This window comes from Gopherus flavomarginatus, chromosome 12, assembly GCF_025201925.1.
Source record: "Gopherus flavomarginatus isolate rGopFla2 chromosome 12, rGopFla2.mat.asm, whole genome shotgun sequence".
Lineage (NCBI taxonomy): Eukaryota > Metazoa > Chordata > Testudines > Testudinidae > Gopherus > Gopherus flavomarginatus.
The window spans coordinates 44905087-44925320 of record NC_066628.1 but is presented as its reverse complement, the minus strand read 5'-3'; the positions used below and the strand labels follow the sequence as shown (position 1 = coordinate 44925320).

General features: G+C 39.2%; 1 protein-coding gene across 4 annotated transcripts in view; it reads right to left on the bottom strand.

Moving 5' to 3' along the window:
* Positions 1 to 20234, bottom strand: part of HELZ (helicase with zinc finger) — a 136548-nt gene that overhangs the window by 62135 nt on the left and 54179 nt on the right. For 3 of the 4 annotated variants that reach the window (XM_050920637.1, XM_050920640.1, XM_050920638.1), the window contains 3 exons: positions 17218 to 17348; positions 12427 to 12606; positions 11781 to 11885 (listed from right to left, as the gene is read on the bottom strand). In XM_050920637.1, the coding sequence (XP_050776594.1) occupies positions 11781 to 11885; positions 12427 to 12606; positions 17218 to 17348 (416 nt within the window). The remainder of the gene's footprint in view (positions 1 to 11780; positions 11886 to 12426; positions 12607 to 17217; positions 17349 to 20234) is intronic. The other variant, XM_050920639.1, reaches the window with a different exon arrangement.

The window sequence follows — 20234 nt, the reverse complement described above, 5'->3', positions numbered from 1 at the left end:
GTGTTTGTCTAACCCGTTCTGTGAAATTGCCATCATTGGAGATTTTTAAATCTCCTTCGGTAACCAATTCCAGTTCTTAAGCATCCTTCACACTTGGAAAATTCTTCCCAATATCTAACCTAATTTTCATACAGACTACGTCAATTATTTCTTGTCCTGCATGCAGTGGACAAGAAGAACAATTGATCTTCATACTTTTTATAACAGCTCTTTACATATTTGAACACTGTTATTAGATCCTCCCCCAGTCTTTTCCCCCCAATAAATATGCCAAGTTTTTTTTAACCTTTCCTCATAGGTCAGGTTTTCTAAAACTTTTATCATTTTTGCTGCTGTCCTCTAGACTCTCTCCAGTTTGTCCACTTCTTTCTCAAAGCATGGCACCCAAAAATGCGACACAGTACTCCACCAGAGGCCTGACCAGTACCAAGCAGAGCAGGACAATTATCTCTCATGTTTTACACACAGCACTCCTGTTAATAAACCCCAGAATATTTTCACAACTTTTTCACATTGTTGACTCATATTCAATTTGTGATCCACTAGAATCCTCGGATCCTTTTGTACAGTACTACTGCCTAGCAAATTATTCTCCACTTTGTATTTGAATGTTTCACTATTCCTTCCTAAGTGTTGTACTTTGCTCTTGTCTTTATGGAATTTCATCTTGTTGATTTCAGACCAATTCTCCAATTTATAAGATCATTTTGAATTCTAATACTGTCGTCCAAAGTGCTTGCAATCCCTCTCAGCCTGGTGTTGTCCGCAAAATTTATAAGCATACTCTCGGTGCCGCTCTCAAAATTATTAATAAAAATATTGAATAATGCCAGACACAGGACCGACCACTGCAGGACTCCACTAGACACATCCTTCAATGTGACCGCAAATCATTAATAACTACTCTATGAGTTTGAAACCAGCAGTGCACCCGCCTTGCAGTAAACACTTGACAGATGTGAGAAACTGGGAAATGTCATGATATAAACCAATACTAGTACTTTGCCAAACTTTGAACATAGTGACTTTTTTTTAATGAGAATTTGTGTCAGCAAAATCTGCCTCTGTAATTTCTTTGACTTTAAGGGCAGAAGGGCCCATTATGATTATCTAGTGTCTGACACGCATAACAAAGGCCAGAGAATTTCACCCAGTAATTCCTGCATCAAGCCCACAACATCTGGTTAAGCTAGAGTATACATTTTTGATTCCACAAATTTGAATACTTGCACTTGTAAGTATCTGACTGCAGATGCTATCAGGCAATTACAAGGGCAAGTACTCAAATTTGTGCCTGCAACTGATTTTGCTTGAGCAAAGTTACAAGTGAAAATGATATGGGTTTAAATTGTGGCCATGGAAAGGGAGGTTTGGCCAGCTAGCTGAGAATTCAAGCACATTATGTCAAGAACCCAAACAAAACACCTAAATTAAGAGGAAATTCAAATCTGAACATTGTGGCTCAGGCTGACCTATCTTTGCACAGAACTAGAATATACTTCATGCAGTGAAAACCATAGGAAATACATGGTGAAACTGAAAAAAGCATGGAAAATTTACACAGTAATCTCTGTCAAGCCACTAGTACTTTGTAACAGAAAATCTGCAAAATCTCACAGCAGGGATCCATCCCTTTTCAGAATATGGCACTGTACATGTTGCAGTATTTTCTAATGCCATTTTAAAAGCATTTTGGGGACAACCTGCAATTACAATGAAATCCATTTAAGTTATTTTTCTAATCTGACACCAGTATGTTCCAGAAAAAGCATTTACTTTTGTCGAGGTCTACTGATAAAAAGTACAGCGAGTGGATCAAATTCTCTGCTAATCTAACTGTCCATTGGCTTCAGAGTTACACTAGCAGAGAATTTAGCCCAATATGTCTGTTCAATGTTCACTTGCTTATTTTTTTCTGTTCCTCCACATTATACTGTTGTGGCTGAATTTCTATCAAATTGTTTGAGTGAGCAGGGCCAACAGGCTAACTGTAAAGTAACTAACTTCTTAGGGTAAATTTTCAAAAGCACCTAAGTGAATGGGTCAGGAATAGGGCTTAGGCCTCAAGAAACAAACCTCTGGGATAAGCAGAAGGGAACCTCATTTCAACTCAGGCTCTAGAAAGGAGGATCCTCTCATCTTTTCTACCTGGGAAAGGGTAAATGAGCACTGCTTTGGAGCGCCCAGCGTCGATCTCCTTTCTGAACAGCTGAGTGCTGCTGCTTTTTCACATCCCTTTCAGATAAGAGGATCTCCAACTTAAATCCTAGTCACTCCCCATCAACTCCTCTGCTGTTCTTTGCAAAAAGCCCATGCACATCTAGCCCTGTGGGAGGATACGCTGATTGACACCTCTTTATTCCAGAAAGCAGAATTCATCGCCCAGAGAACTGTGAACAGTCTCATTATGAACAGCTTCAACTCAGAGATAAAAATAAGCTGTGATGCTGTATAAAATGCAAGATAACTAGTTGTACTAATTCAGTCACCAATGTTACAAAATGGCAATAAATCTTGTATGAAAAAGGTCACGTAAGGTATAATCTGTTAAGTATGACTACCTTGTTTAAATTCGTGTATCATCATTGTATGTGAAGTCATGAATATTGGCTATGTGTTGTTTTGTTCTTGAGTGACACCCACAAGGCAAATTTACATCCAGACCAGCCATTCCTGTGCTGGGCCACTGAAGAGATTCAATCCACCCAGTGAGTCCCTACAGGAGACGTTTCATAGAGCACTGAGGCAATAGCTGCCCCATAATGCAGCAGGGTATATAAGGACTTGAAAAGGACATGTGATCTAAGACTCCATCTTTTGCCAGTAACTTTCCCCATACGACACAGAGGCCATCGGTGCAGCCCGGGGCAAGCCGGCTATAACTCTGCAATGGTTTCCATCACCTCAGCACTGATCCTGGCAACGATGAGCACGGCATCACCATAGTCTCTGTGTGCGGACTCATCGGAGTCTGAATCGGACATGGACTCATAGGTGTCCCCGGAGAAGCTGGCACCATAGCCGCCGGCACTCTCAGACAGCAGGGATGACTCAAACTTTCGCCCTGGTACTATGGCCACCACAATGGCAAGTACCGACTCAGATGCCGACTCAGTGGGCCCATCTGGACCCCGTGGGCTTACTACCAGTCCTAAGGGTACGCCTAGGAATGCTCCTTTTTGGTCGCTTCTGAGAGAACTGAGTCTAGGGCCAGGGATCTCTCTCGAACATCAGCCACCACTATGATCAGTATCATGGAAGGTACTGTGCCCGGTGCCGTGGCCAGTACCATAGCCAGCACTGAGGAGGACTCCAATTTGGGGGTGGATCTGCGGCATTCTGAGGAGCCGGATGGGCAGGAGGGGCCCTCCCATGTTTGGGCTCCTCATCATTGTCTCCAGATGAGCCAGTGGCAGCAATATCTGCGGGGCCTCCCCTTCCTGACAGCAGAGCCCACCTTGAACTTCTGAGGTGGGTCGCTCCAAACCTCAGGATGCAGATCAAAGAGGTCTCTGACATGTCAAACCCAATGGTGGGACATTTTATCCCCTGATAAAGACCATTCAGGAGAACAAAAACATTCTGGCAAAAACTATCCTCTCTGACTCCTACAGCTAAAGGAGTCGAGATGGTACTTTGTGCCCTCCAAGGACTACGAATATTTGTTCAACCACCCCCGCCGGACTCCTTGGTGGTGGCGGCTGTTCATTAACACCTTACAGCTTTGGAAAAATTCTGTTGGTGGCTTGCCAAGCAGGCATACCCAACAGTCTTCGCATCACAGGTGTGAACGCACAGAAGCTGCCCTCTGTCTCTGAAGGTTAGAGAAGAGATTATATGTAAGAAAGAAAATTAGCAGATAAGTAAATTTCCATTAGTGACCCCTTTAGCCTACGCTCCATCAATGCTAAAAATCTCCAGAAAGAGCAGGTCCAACCTCTACAGCTGAAAGGATGGACTCAAACGATATCAGAGAGAAGAGAGAGGAAAAGAAATTCTCTGACCTCCAGCAGGGGACTGAAGGATCTACTTTAAGTCAGGGCAGGTTCAATCATAATGCACAATCTGTTTCTATCTAAAATATCGTGTTATTCAGTTTTCTCTCATTCTCACACATAATTATATCTGAATTCCTTCACATTCCTATAGATCCCTCCTACAGAGGCTTTCTGAATATATCATTAAACAGTATTTCCCTTACCATATTATTTTCTCATCTCTTTCGTCCACAGCTTCCCAAATCATGCTGCCCTACCTACAACATCTCTCTGCCTCCATATCACATTGAACAAACCTATTTATTCCTTACTTTAAGGTGTAACAAAGAGTGCAAAATTGGTGTGGAATGGGATTATTACAGCATTCATTTCATACTGAAAACTATACTTAAAGTTATGCTGACATCTCTGATATAAACTCTTGCTATCACCTCATAATTTCCTGAAAAAAAAATCCATCCTGAGCTACAATTTCCCATGCTTGGTCTCAGCTCTTTACATTTTTGTCTTTGTAACTATGACAGTACAAAGCAAAACCAGTAGAGGGATGATTTCTTTAATTTTTTTTTTTCCATTTAAACAATTGGGAAATTAAAGGCAGATCTGTATAGTGCAAAACTCAAGTTACAATTTTTAACACTCAAACATTAGGAAGAAAAAAAACAAAGCTTAGGTTCTCAGTCATCTTAACACACCTACCCTACACATATGGAATATTCCAGCTCATTAGTTATTTTTAAAATATGTATTTTATACACTGAGCTAATGTACAATGGGCACCATTCTGACCTTAGATACACACATTCAGCTACAAATGACTGATACTACATCTTTGCTATGAAGTTAGTTATCTACCTACGCTCCAGTTAACTCCTCTTGAGTAAGCCTAGCGCGAGTGAGAGCAGCCACGCTCCAAAATAAGACTCGAGCGGCAAAAAGTGACTGTTTTAGCAGGTAATGAGTTGTGCTCAGTCGAACTGTAGTCTATCCCACTAATTGGCCACTACCTCAAGTTAAAAGCATCAGATTCAAAGCAAAGGTTCTGCGGGGAGGACTCAAGCTATAATTTGAGTTATCTCTTCAGTGAAGTTGCATGAATAAAACTGGCCTCCTACATATCTAACATTGGTGAGCTAATGTTATTAAGAGACCCTCAACTTTTGCACATCCTAATGTTTCAGTGATTAAGACAGAAGTCAATGGGACTCCACACAAGTGCAGGGGTCTAGTCGAACAGTTCCCAGTGTAAACTTAATATTACATTAATGTAAGGTGATGTATTTAATATTAAATTGTATTCACTGTATGTCAAGGTTCCTTCCCCACTCTGAACTCTAGGGTACAGATGTGGGGACCCACATGAAAGCCCCCTAAGCTTATTTCTACCAGCTTAGGTTAAAACCTGGTACTCTGCCACCACCAAGTGCTTTAACAAGAAACAGGGAAAGGACTACCTGGAGTTCCTCTTCCCCAAAAATATCCCCCCAAGCCCTTCCACCCCTTTTCCTGGGTAGGCTTGAGAAATATCCCCCCAAGCTTCTACACTCCCTTTCCCTGGAAAGACTTGGTAATCCCCTCACCAATTAGTCCTGGTGAACACAGATCCAAACCCTTGGATCTTAAAACACTGAAAAATCTATCAGGTTCTTTCTTAAAAGAAGAATTTTATTAAAAGAAAAGGTAAACTTCATCTCTGTAAAATCAGGATAGAAAATAACTTTACAGGGTAATCAGATTCAAAGAGCCCAGGGGAAGCCCCTCTAGCCTTAGGTTCAAAGTTACAGCAAACAGACGAAAACCCTCTAGCAAAGGAATATTTACAAGTTGAGAAAACAAAGATGAAACTAACACGCCTTGCCTGGCTGTTACTTACAAGTCTGAAATATGAGTGACTTGTGCAGAAAGATTTGGAGAACATGGATTGATGTCCGGTCCCTCTTAGTCCCAAGAGCGAACACACCCAAAAAGAAAGAGCGCACAAACAAAAGCCTCCCCCACCCAAGATTTGAAAGTATCTTGTTCCCTTATTGGTCCTTTGGGTCAGGTGTCAGCCAGGTTACCTGAGCTTCTTAACCCTTTATAGGTAAAAGGATTTTGGTGCCTCTGGCCAGGAGGGATTTTATAGTATTCTCTACAGTAGGGGTCGGCAACCTCTGGCATGCGGCTCGCCAGGGTAAGCACCCTGGCAGGCTGGGCCAGTTTGTTTACCTGTCGCTTTGGCAAGTTTGGCAGATTGTGGCTCCCACTGGCCGCGGTTTGCCGTCCCAGGCCAATGGGGGGCAGAGGAAAGCGCCACAGGCCAAGAGGCGTACTGGCTGCGGCTTCCCACCACCCTCATTGGCCTGGGACGGCGAAGTGCAGCCAGTGGAAGCCACAATCAGCCGAACTTGCCAAAGCAGCAGGTAAACAAACTGGCCCAGCCCACAAGGGTTACCCTGGCGAGCCGCATGCCAGAGGTTGCTGACCCCTGGTCTTACCCTTCCCTTTCTAGTTATGACACTGTAAAATTAATCTGAAATCACATTATCGTCTGTATATTAATCAGTGAGAACGTTTAACATCCATTTAACATGCAGAGCTTGCAGAGCTAAAGGCGTCTCCAGGGAACAGAATGCTAATGGGTGTTGCGTGTTGTTTAGCATGATTTTTTTGTTTTAGCTTGCTAATGTTCTCCTTATTGCTTATAACCAATTATGTAAATGACCTGTTTTCTAACACAGTCGATGTTTATTTTAATTCAGATTCTATGGAATTGTACTGAAGGATTTATTTTTTATAAATTTTATATCTCCTGAAGCCTTGCACTCTGGGGACTCTATACCGAAGGGGGTCTTTGGACATTACCACAATACAAAAAAAGAAAATAAGAAAGAAATAACAACAACAACAACATAGTGTGCAATAAAAGTTTTCATTGTACTCCTTTGTGGTGATCTACATAATATCTTAAGCTTCGCTATACATCAATAATAAAGCTATCATCCTTTTTATCATATCATACTATCATGTATTTACTATAGTTTTGCTTTGAAGGTGCTGTAAATAACCAAATCATAATTTTATTAGAGAACGTAGCTGAATTTAAAGCAGAGTATTCAAAACTTTAAAAATTCTATGACTTCAAGCACTACACCATTGATGGAGTAATTTATTTACTTTATAGATAACCTAAACCACAAAATATATGCATACAAAAATGATTATGCAAGTGTCACTGCTTAGCAAATATTAAGTCATCTTTTCGTTGAAAATAAATGTTACTGTCATCCCAACTAATCTACAGAAACATTCTTAGTAAAGATAATATTCAGCCATTTCATCACTTGTATAGCAAATAAAAGAAAACCTAAAGCAAACTGTTCAGCCATCTATAAACACATCAATCACTATAAGTACCATTTCCAGCCTTGACATTTAACTGATTCTGTTTCACTTGATATTTTCCTAGAATATAGAAAAAGGCTTATGGCACTACTTAAACTAATGGCAATGATTTTAATTGAAAAATTTCATCATGACAGACAGAATAAAGGAAGCAAGCAAAGGACTAAGTCTTCTTTACTCTAATTAGAGTAGTTATGAAAACATAAAATGTACTGCTGGTGGGGCAATTATCTTAACAACTGAAGAACAGCCCCTCCTATCCAGACTGCTCAACAAAACACCTCATGATCCATAATATAAAAAAGATACCTGACGGATCCATATACTCAGTACAGACACTTGCCCTTTCTCAATGCTAGAATGGGATCATCCACCAAAGAAATAAAATGCTTTCTTTGTACCATGCCAAGCTCTAAAAACAGATTAAAGGAACTCAAAGAAATATGAAGAGTCAAAGCTAAAGTTGTCTCATCAAAAATGTCTCAATAACCTTCCCCAAAAAAGCAAATATTCAAGACTGGGTAATAACTGGCAAGAATATTAATATTAAGTGATAGCTTCTTAAGTATGGGCCTATCTACTGTGGGCTTAACTGTTGGCACCTTGCCCTCCTGAAAGTAAGCATTAATCAACCCCTTCACTGATGGATGCAAAACCTCTCCACAAGGTTTCCACAGAAAGGCAACAGATCCATCTCAGAAGCTATAACTCAGAATTCCTTTGCCACACCATAAAACTAGATGAAATCCCACTGGTAATGGTGAATACGTCCCATCCTGTTTCGACACTATTCAGCTATTAAACTGTCAGAGATGATTTCATAATCTGTAATAACTGTCTAAGAATACAATCATTTAACTCAGAGATTCATATCAATTATTAAAAATCAATTTGTCATCTCTAGCTATCAGTTGTGAACAACACACTGCATGCTAGACTAGTTCACGTAATTGGATAACAAAACACTAATTTACTGTGCAACAAAAGCCAATGGTACTACAAACAATAGCTTGGTAATTTGTATAATGTTCCTCTGAACAGAGGAATCTTTTTCATCACCAACAATTTCAGACTACAGCAATGACTAATAATAGTATCAAGCACTTATATAGCACTTTTCATCAGTAGATCTTAAAGCCCTGTACAAAGGAGGTAAGTACCATCATCTCCATTTTATACACGGGGAAACAGCACAGAAGTGAAAAGACTTGCCCAGTGTCATTGAGCAATCTAGGGGTAGAGTTAGAAATAGAAACCAGGTTTCCTGAGTACCAGTCCAATGCTCTGTTCACTAAGCCAGTTTATTTTTCACAATACCCACTTCCCCAAGCAGAAATTAAATACAAAAACATGTGTGTGTAATATATTTAGAACACTGGGATTTGGCCAGTTTTCTACAGAAACCAAGAGATTAAATAAATTAAAAGAAAACATACTTTGCACAGTAGGTGGAACGTGAATGCCAGTGGTATGCAAGTGCAAATGACAACTTTACGGAGCCAATTGGCATTGCTATTTTTAGCTCTTATGCATGGACTTTGACAGGCATTTAGTCTCAAGGCCGTCCCTAGCTATTCTGGGGCCCTATGCAGCCCCACCATGGGGATTGGGGGGGCTGGCCCCAGGCCTCCGCGGGGTGGGAGGGAGAGCAGGCCCCAGGCCTCCACAGGGGGAGCAGGACTGGCTTGGGGGGCAGATGGAAACTACCCCCAAGCACTCACCAGCAGCGCGGCTGGGGCTAGGTCGCTGCACTCCTGCCACCGGTGAGTGCAGCCCTGGCCCTGCTGCAGAGCTCAGGGGAGTGGGGGCGGGGTTGGACAGGGGCGGGAAGAGGTGGGGTGGGGCGGAGCGGAGCAGGGGTGGGGGCCCTGGGGAAGAGCCAGAGCAGGGGCTGGAGCAGCACGCAGCTGCACAGGGCACCAGGAAATTTGGTGCCCCAAATTTCCTGGTGCCCTGTGCAGCTGCGTACTTCGCGTATGGCTAAGGACGGCCCTGTTAGTCTGCAAGTACTGATGCCTATTACACCACATGCCCCATACCTCAAGGCTAAACACCAAAAAAATGTGTTTATCTTTTGAGCTACAGAAGCTCACTCATGGCATAGAAGTCTTGAAAAAATATCTGAGTAGATAGTCTTTTGATTTCTTACAAAGCACAACAGCTGAATGGGGTCCTTACGTTTGTATGGGTCAAGCAAGATGCATGTTCTTCTACACAAGAAGTAAACTTATTAGCATCCAAAGCAACTGAAAATTAAACCATTCACAATGGCCTGCATAAAGTCTCACATCAGAACATTCCACGTGTACTGCAGGCAATTTCCTGCCCACCGGGGTGAATTCCACTGAACTCCTGTTAAAATAGATACCTTGAGGAATGAGTGGAATTTTAAGGCTACCAGACTGAACAGCAGCCTAATAGCAAGATAATTCCAGGGGAAAGTCCACAACCACTCATGATGTTCCAGTGTTGGCTTCTGCTATGATTAGAGATGTCACAATCTAGCTCCTTAAATATCCAACTGTGTAGTGAATGTGACCCAGAAAACATGCTCCTCTTAGACAAGGACAGTAACTTTAGTGATACGACTAATGTGGTTTTATTTTGGGAGTCTGGAATAGCTCTCTCTTTCATTCCAGTGCAACTACCAATGTTATAACACCCCTTCTATTTAATTATGCTGATTTTCACAATTAGCTGCTTAATAACCGATAGTACTTTTTAAAAGCAAATTTTTTAAAGAAGTCAAGAAATGTATAAAAGACAAAAAAAAGGGAAAATCTGTGCTGCTTTCATTTTTTTAAAAGTAGAAAATTATCATAGGAGGAAAATAATTACTTGTATACTGTCACTGACAAACTACAGCAAAACTTTTTGAAGTAATCAAAATCCAGTGCCAATTATATTCAAATTAAAATGTTTAATGACTTTTTATAACAAGTAATATTTGAATTGCAGTTGAAAGAATATAAAATTGCCTCTTGAAAGAGTCGTGTATTAACTTTACCATGGAAAAGAGATAATTTTTTGTACCAATTGACATATACTTTTGAGAGTCAGACTGAAAAGTTGAATGAGAAGTGAATGGGAGCCCTGTGCCCAGAAAGAGGCCAAAATTTGGCTCCTATAGCATAAAGTGAATGTTCTTTCTACTACACAGCACTCTTTTACAATGTTAAATCACATAAATCACAATGACTACATATGGTCATTGAAAAGAGGGAGAATATTTCCTTCCATCCCCACTAACAACAGTACAGGATGCACACAATGCCTTTCATCCCAAAGTGCTTTACAAAGTGCATTATAAGACATTCCTAAGGTGTAGTCGCCTCTGAGGTAGCTTTAAAAAACCACAATAAATATAGTCTATAAGGTGCCACAGGATTCTTTGCTGCTTTTACAGATCCAGACTAACACGGCTACCCCTCTGATACTTGACACAATAAATATGTGTATCTGCCTTTATTTAGATCCCCTGGGCCAGATTCTCAACTTGTGTAAATTGTCATTACTGAAACCATGTCAACAGAGCTATGACAATTCACACCAGGTGTGGATCTGGCCCCCTCTGCGCAACCCTACTGACTTCAATGAGGTTGCACAGTTTAGAAGTTATATAGTAGCACCTTAATGTAAGGTAAAATGCAAGTTAATATGGTGTATTTACATCTTGATGCTCAGAGAATCATGCACATAAATTCCCACACTTTCAGATGAAAATATACCACACTGACAGTATATTATACAGCATGATCACTTAGCAACATCTTCCAGAGGACTTTCCTCTGCCAATAACTGAATTTCTCCTCATTGTCTTACTGTAAGTTTAAATCCTCTTCCCCATATTTTTTTCCTTAGCTAGTTCCCCCAAGACACCCATGTCAAGCACAGTTATTCACATATACAAATTACTTCAAACTGCCCTTTTAAAAGAGGCCAAACTAATTTCACATGATTCTCTAAATATACAGCTTCTATGACATCAAGAGATTGCTTCAAAAAGCCATGTGAGTAGCCCCAGTTTCCAAATTACTATGGTAAAGGTGTGCCAAAATCTTTTTCAAAGTACAATCCAATTAATCTCCATTTTATTTTATCATAGTAGCTTTTAGAGGAGCATATCAAAAGTTTGCTCAGCTAGGAAAGACACATTTATCAATAGAAATAATAATAGCTTAAAAAAGGATGTCTTTATCTTTATTTAACACATGAAACAAAATCACATTGACAATACGCTTCACTTTCCATTTTATCCATATTCCTTTTAAACAGACTAAAGCACTGCTCTTACATGACAATGTGCTTTTAAGTGTTAACAGTTCTTTAACCTTTTTTTATAGACATCTTTTCTTAAGAATAGGATTTTACAGAGACATAATAAACCTTAAAGAATACCTGAGAGGTCTCGCCTGGGGATTGCCTGCTTCTACATATGGATGTAAATAATCCTTTATGTAGAGATCAGCAGCACTATTAGAATGGGTGCAAATGAGAATCCTGCTGGAATAAATGGTGCAAATAAAAAAGCAATGAAGAAACAGAAAACAATTCAAAGCAGTAGAATACAAAAAAAAGGAAACAGTGGCCATCTTCCTGCACATTTCCCTCAATGAAACTAGTCACTGGCCTAGCCCAAGTTTCATAATTCAATGATGCCCCTTAACTCACTTTTTCCAGATAGGAAAAGATTTAAACTTTAAATACAACTTTTAAAAAGTATTTTCTGATTATTCATCTAACCTAGATCTTAAATAAAACATAGCCTTTATTGTCTAACACACCCCACAGCTTTCCACACCAAGTGAAAGGCATTTATTCTACATCATGCCAATTGTATTGATTTTTTTTCTAAATGGGAGAATATATTTTAAGACTATAACATTACTTTCTTAATATCTATTCAAAACAATGATGGATGGGTTTTTTTTTGAGATGGATGGAAATTCTGTACTGCTAACTTTCACTTACATTTAAGTAAAAAAAAGAAGCATTTCATTTTTAATAAACTATGTTGCTCGGTCTCTCTCGTGTCCCAGCTCACCTAGTATCCTGCTGTTGGAGTATGTGCTTGACTGCCTGAGCCAGAGTGAACGTTTTGCCTGTCCCATAGGGACCGATGATAAGAACAGGAGGCAGTTGTATCGAAAGTGGAGTTGTGATAGCCAGAACAGCTTCTTTCTGCTTTGCATTTAGTCGAGGGTCCAACTGCTCATCCCATTGTCTGTACAAAGAAAGCAAGACTGTTTGTACAAGCAGCAGCAATCTAAAGTCAATTAGAAATAAAACTGTACAGCATATAAAAAAGACTTCAATTAAAAATATTACGTTATCAACTGTATCATTTTGAGGCAGTTTAACAAAATCATATGGTATTCCAACAACTAAACAACCATATGCTGTTATCACAAAGCTCTGTTAAAGTTCATGATAAATCAGTAAATTACTCAAAAGCAAACTAACCATTGCATGACTTACATTGGCTACACTGATAATAATTAACCTCTGGAGTATACATTTTGGATACAGTGTACACTTCACCACCACAAAGACAATATAATTAAATGGACACAAAAACTACATCTTCTATTGTCATTAATCAGCCAAACAATACTTATTAATCATGTTTTCAGTAGAATTATGGATGATGTCAATTTAAACAAGTCACCATTATATATGATGAAATACAGACATTCAAGCTTGGTATAGCTGAACTAAGAAGAACTGCAAAAAATAACACAGAGAACTTACAGCTACCCAGTTAATAGAAGGCTTTTCTTCATTATCGTTCTTTACCATAAGAAAAAAGCATCTGAAGTCTAAAAAAAGTACTGGTACTATAACTGGGTTAAGGGTATCCGCATTTAAACAGGAAGTTACTTTAGGAAAGTTCCAATGAACATAAGAGGCTAAGGATTTCTATATGCAGTTTTTAATATTCTCACTGACAGATTTAAAAGTAGGTATACATAGTAAGAAACACCTGTCACTTTGCACATATGGCCATACTTTTGTAATGTGATCTGTCTTGCTACTTACATTATAATTCTTCTGGGCCTGGACAACTTGTGTTGGGTAGTGGTATGGGGTAAAACCAAGAGGGAATTAACTGAATTCCTAACTCATAAGACTGCTATGAACAACTAGATGACTGAAGAACCTAAGAATTAGTGGAAAGATGATAGGATGTAAAAAATAGAAGAAAAACTACAGGCAAAGACAGTTTGAGTCAGTCAAGAAAAGATAACAGGCCAGATCCTATGGTGTAAATTGTCATAACTCCATTGATTTCAGTTGAGCTGCAATTATTTACACAAGTGAAGCATCTGCCTCCCCAGAGCATGTCGGAAAAATTCTGCACTAGAAGGATAAAGATATTGGGCCAAATTCACCTCTGACATGACTCTACTAACTTATATAAGATTTAGGCCAAAGTAATTAAATCCTCCCTGAATAAAGATCCGTAACACTCAGCTCACAGAAATCATAGAAGTCTGATAAAAATGTGGACTACTTAACAAAATTACACTAACAAGAAAAAGTATTTTAGAATGATATAAATGGATAAGATTACATGGGATTATTTAGGATGAAAGAAAAAATAAAGCCTTTGAACTGTAATTTTAAAACAGGAAAAAGCCTTAAAAATTAACTAAGAAAATAAGAAAAAACAATCAAAATGTTTCAAAATAAAGCCAGTCTTAATGACCATTCCACAGATAAACGAAAAGTTCCAGCATTACACTTACATACATATAATCAATGCAGTAGGCGAAAGTTTGCTATGTAACAAGTACCTAAAAATGGATTACGCACCATACAGAACTATTTTCTCATGTTATAAATACTGATGTCACAAGTATGCTCTGATTTATGCTATCGAAGTATGCTGGCCTGGTATGCAAAAATAGAGCCATTTTCTTTCTGCTTCGTGTATCTTCACCAACAATAAATAGTCACAAATCAGATGGAAAATGATATGATGCAACATTTGCTATTTTACAGCAATTCCTGAAACCTTAAGAATATTTTGAGAATAGTATCTTACAAACTGCATTAACAATTCAGTATTCAAGTCTCTCTTTAGACTGAATGCAAAAAGGAGACTGTAATCCAGCTCAATTAAGTGGCACACAGCATAGCATATCTTGAAATTTTCCTACTGTACAGGTGCAACAGCAGACTTTTTTCTTCTTATCTGTAAGTGGCAATGCGCAACATGCCCTCAAAATTCAACTCTGATCCCATTGTTTCATTCCCTGACCATCTCACGGGAGCTTTAGAGCCAATGTACCACAGAGCTATAGGGAGAGATTTTTAAAGGCACAAGTGGCGGTTGAGCACTGAATTCCTACTGACTGAGAAATGAGTGCCTACGTACGTCTTTGAAAATGTCCTCCAATGTAAGAAACAATGAAAGTGTGCAGTGCTGGGGAAAGAAGCCAAAAACCAAAGTGTCAACATGATTGTGTATGAATTCATACTAACACTCTTCCCACTCAGGAATAATAATTTTTTTCACAAGAACATTTCTATAAAAGGTACCTAAAACTGTGATGATTTTTTTTCCTTAATTTGCAAAAATTAATTTTCTTCATTTATTTGCCAAAAAATTCATGGACTTCTCTCTGGCAAATCAATGTTTAGTCAAAAAGTCCATTTAATAGCCTTTTTGAGACCCATGCTTCTTCACATCACTTTTAATTAATTTCACACTTTATCCTTCAGCTACTCTGGTTTTAGAGTTTACAAAATTTAATCTCTGAGATAGAGGACAAAAACTGTAATATCATTTTAAGTGGGAGACCGTTCATAAACCCTGAGTCAGGAGCTGTGCTGTATTAGAATCATAAGTTTGGAATTCTTATCAGGCAGTCAGGTCACTCTGCTGCTGATGATGATTTTTACAACAAAATGAAACAAATATACATTCTGAATGAAATATTTTATTATTATGTTCTGAATATAAAATTCACATTGTGCTGCATAGATATTGTTTTATTGGTAGAACTAATTTACACAGCGCTTGATGACAGACAGCTTCTTGACATCAATAATGTTTCCAATATTTACTTATAGCAAATTTGTTAAACGTAATTAAATCATGTGCATACTAGCAATATAAAGACTAACTTAAGAGCAGAACAGTAATTTAGTTTCTGTTACAGACAGCACAAAGATTCTTAACAAAAAATATGGAAAACGTAAAATTTTATCTGAATTACATTTCTGCCTTTTCTCTATCCTCTTCTCTCACACCCAGGCTTGTTGCTAAACCCTTTCTGTTCTTTATGGGCGTGAACCAAAACTCAGTTGAAGTCAATGGAAAGATTCCCTTGAATTTAGTAGGCTTTGTAGCAGGCTCGCTCCAAAATCCATCCCTTTCTATCTCTATAACTAAAGCCTTGGTCTCTGCACCAATCATCTCTTACCTGTGCTACTACAGCCACCCACTGTCTTCTCTGGTTTCCACATTCTTCACATTACTGCATTCCAGTTTATCCAAAGGCTGCAACTAACATCATCTTCTTTGCCTAATGTTCTGGCCACGTCCTTCCCTTGAATCCCTGGGCGAGCTTCTGATCTACTCTCCATCACAATCACATTCTTCATTCTCGCCTTCAAGGTTCTGAACAACAACTCTCCTGTTCATGCTGAATACTATCAATTTGGCATGCCTCATCACTTCCCAGGTCTCAGTCTCACTAGAGTAACTTCATGACTTTTTTCACTTCTCCCCCTACACCTAGAATATCTACCATAATCCTTTGGTCCTGTGCTCAGGGTCCAATTGACCACCATATCTGGGGTTGGGAAGGAATTTTCCCCCAGGTCAGATTGGCAGAGTCCCTGGGGGGGTTTTGCCTTCCTCTGCCGAATGGGGCGCAAGTCGCTTTCAGGTTTAAACTAGTGTAAATGGTGGATTCTCTGTACCTTCAAGTCTTTAAATCATGATTTGAGGACTTCAGTAACTCAGCGAGAGGTTATGGGTCTACTACAGGAGTGGGTGGGCAAGGTTCTGTGGTCTGCAAGGTGTAATCATGAGACTAGAAGATCAAGATGGTCCCTTCCGGCTTTAAAGTCTATGAGCCACAAAGCTTCACTCTTGCCACCATCAGGTCCCTGCATAAAAGTCTCTTCTTTCAGTTATCATTCCCATTCTGACCTTGACTCTACCACTCCTGCACTTGTGCCAGATTTGGCTTCCTCAGAACTATTAATACAATCTACAGATTTTACATTTCAGAAAAGCAACCAACAAAATGAGGACACAGAAGATCTCACAACAGTTTGGTAGTGCGGTGCTGTTGCTTCCCATACTTACTATCACATCTTTGTTGGCCAGACACTGCAGTGCCACATCTAACTCTGGGCCTGATCCTGAAAACTCACATAAGTAGTGCCATTATCAAGTTTATAGGACTACTCATGCAAGTGCAAATTTGCAAGTTTAGGCCTGTATATTGTAAGTCCCTTGGGACAGGAACCTGTACTTTTATTTCTCTATAAAGCACTATCCACACTTATAGCAGAGGGCTAAAGAAATAGGAAATAATAATAATATGCTTCAGTCTTCTAAAGCTATGATGTAATTGCAGTACATGTCTGCTTTGAGAAGAACAGGGAAAAGTGATCTACCAGTCATAATCCTACAAGAGTCTGTTTTCATTTTCTGTTTAAAGCAGTTCAACTCCCTTCCCTGAACCACCTTCAACATTCATGAAGCACAAAGATGTACCCTTAAACAGGAAGTGTATCTGAGTCATCAGTTATAAGGAATTCAAAACAGAATTAACATACCAGCTTTGATATGCAAGTGTTTGTATTTTTGTACCTGTTGGGGCTCCAGGGTATGGTGGGAGTCATGCGGACATCTGGAAACAAAATACTGTTGTCCTTGATCCTGTCCAAGGCATAATGCATTTCACAGAGGGGTAAGCGATTTAACTGAAACTGAAGTTCAACCTACAGTACAAAATGAATGAATGAATAGATGTACCAGAAAATATTTAATTAAGAGGACTCTTTTTACTTCAATTTTATCTTTCAACAAATTATACTGAACTTCAGAAAAACTCAAGCAAGCATAATGGGATCAAAAGATTAATAATAAAGTTAACTTGCTTAAGCCCATTCTGAACAATCACAGAGAAACAGATGATTTCTTTGTAGTATAATTTGTGTGTTTGACTACTATGAAAGGATTTCATCATACTTTTAGAAATAATTGAGTAATCTCTTGCAGAACTCAGAAGCATATTTTTAAACTGTGTTTGAAAACAGAAGCTGAAAAACAGGTTACAGAAACCTACTCTGGCACTTTGACCTGGTCAGAAATTTTCATGGACCAGTAGATGGCCCTATATGACATATTCCCAAGAGAGGCAAAACCCAAATACTCTCTGTACCCAATCAATCATTCTCAAAGTATGAACTTGTTGACTGCATTGTACTACGAAGACTTCCAAGATACCTCACAATCTTTGCAAAGATGGATTTCTGAGATTAGTTGCATACTAATATAATCATGTTCTTTCTTTCCAATTACTGGTGTTTTCATTTTAATAAATAAAGAATGATGACAACAAAATATTGGTACAAAGCCAGAAATGGTAGCATAGCATGTTGGCATCCGTGATTAAACCCAGAATTAAGCTATGAATGGTAAAATGAATTTATCCAATTGCATTACTAAAGAAGCAAAGATAAAGAGATAAATTTTAAATTACAGAAATGGATAAAAGTCACTGTTAAGAGGAAACAATTCATGAAAATGATCCACTCAAACTATAATCTACATAGCTTTAATTTTACATTTATTAATCTCTCCAGAAACAAATGGCCCTGATGAAAATATTGAACACAAGAATTAAATCTTGATTAAAATAGAAATCTATAGAAATAATTTGACACAAAACCACACTAATAGAAGAGAACAAATAAATCCATAGTTGCTGTGATTGTTACTCAATGTGGAAGCACAGCTTTTCATAGTATAGTAACAAGCAAATTGCCATGTAATCACTGTAGGGCAACTTTGGTTAGCATTTAGTGATTTGACAATAAGAGCATTCATGGGGGTTTACTACAAGATGTGTGCGTGTTGGCCAACATGACAGCACTGATGGTCAACATATTTCAACCTGTACAGAAGGGCACTCCTCAAGAAACACACTCATTGGAATATGCACTAACAACACTTGTACTTCTATGGAAACCTTCATTCAAGGAGCTGAAAGCACTTTACAAAAGTGGGTTAAGTACTTGTGACAAAGTAGGAAAGTTCTTGATGTGTTATGTGAATGCTGAGTGGGGAGTATTGACCTGGGAAGGTTGCAGGGGAGTTTTGCTGGGACGGCCTGCATTGGGGAAGGGAGCATACCTGAGCATGTAACCTGAGAACCCAGGAGGGGGGTTGGAGGCCAGGTAACACCTCTGCCCCGAAACTGGAAAAAGGACAAAGGCTGGCGGAGGAGCCGGGGGGAGGCTGAGTGAGAGGCTGGAGGGAGTTTCAGTATGGAACTGGCTGGGAAATGGAGAGGGGCGCCTCAACCAACAGGGCTGTGGACTCCCTGGGGGCCCCAGATGGACCTAACTAAAGGGGGTTCTGTTGTCTGTACCGGTAAGACCTGTTTTGGACTGTGTTCCTGTCGTCTAAATAAACCTTCTGTTTTACTGGCTGGCTGAGAGTCATGGTGAATCGCAGGAAGCCGGAGGTGCCGGACCTAGTCTCCCCCCACACTCCGTGACAGTACTACCTTCCCCATTTTATAGATGGGAAAACAGAGGGACTGAGAGGTGACTTGCTCAAGACAGCACAGTCTGCAACAGAGTTGAAAACAGAAATTAGTGGACAAACTTCGAGCTTACCCCAGTGTAAACCTGGAGAAATTCCACAGAGGTCAATGGAGTCACTCTAAATTTATACCCATGCAACTACACTAGAAAATTTGGTCCCAGATCTATTAACTCTCAACTCCTGCTCTAACAACTCAATAATATTTGACCATCCTATTGCTTAATCTCCCTGCTATCAAATGGTAAATATTGTTACACCTGGTTAACAGCCAGGCAGTTCAACTGGCATCAATCAATCCGATGGCATTCTTAAAAATCTGTCTTTGCTGGAAGTTTCTCAAAAGCCCAAACTGAAAATTCTAAAAATAAAGAAGTACCAGAAATTGAGACGATAACGTCGTGTTCAATTAAGATAACATGGAATCTAAAAGTCTTAATATACTAAGTAAAAAACCCTCCTAATTGTTACATTAAAAATCCTTTGTGACAATCAAAACAGCAATTTGAGCACTAAAAAAAATGGCTGATCATTCCTCTGAATTAATAACATTCTCTCTCATGTGGAATAAAAACCCAATCAAAACCAAACCTCAGAACTTTTCTAATGCAGGCATCAGCAACTAACAGTACAGTGTGACCTTACTGCTGTAACCCTCATCCTTCACTAGCTGTTATATCCCAGTGTTAGCAATTGCTTCATAAATTTAGGGCTCAATCTTGCAAACTCAACTGTCAACGTTTCAATTACTCCAATTTAGGGCATGCAAGCTTACGCTCTTAACAATGAAAGCTCATTGGGGCTGGAATCTGTTGAATCTGTTGAGCACTACATTCTTGTAGGGCAATATGTGAATAGTAACACGAACAATACCAATATTCACTAAAAAAGCCAAATCCAACCCTGGTTTTAGTGGTGTAAGTCTACTAAGGGCAATAGAGCAGTGCCTACTTACACTAGAGCTGAATTTGGCCCAAAAGTTGGAAACCTCTTAAAAATCAATATAAAGACTTGTAATATTCATCCCTATTGTTTATTTGTATGCAAAAATCTAA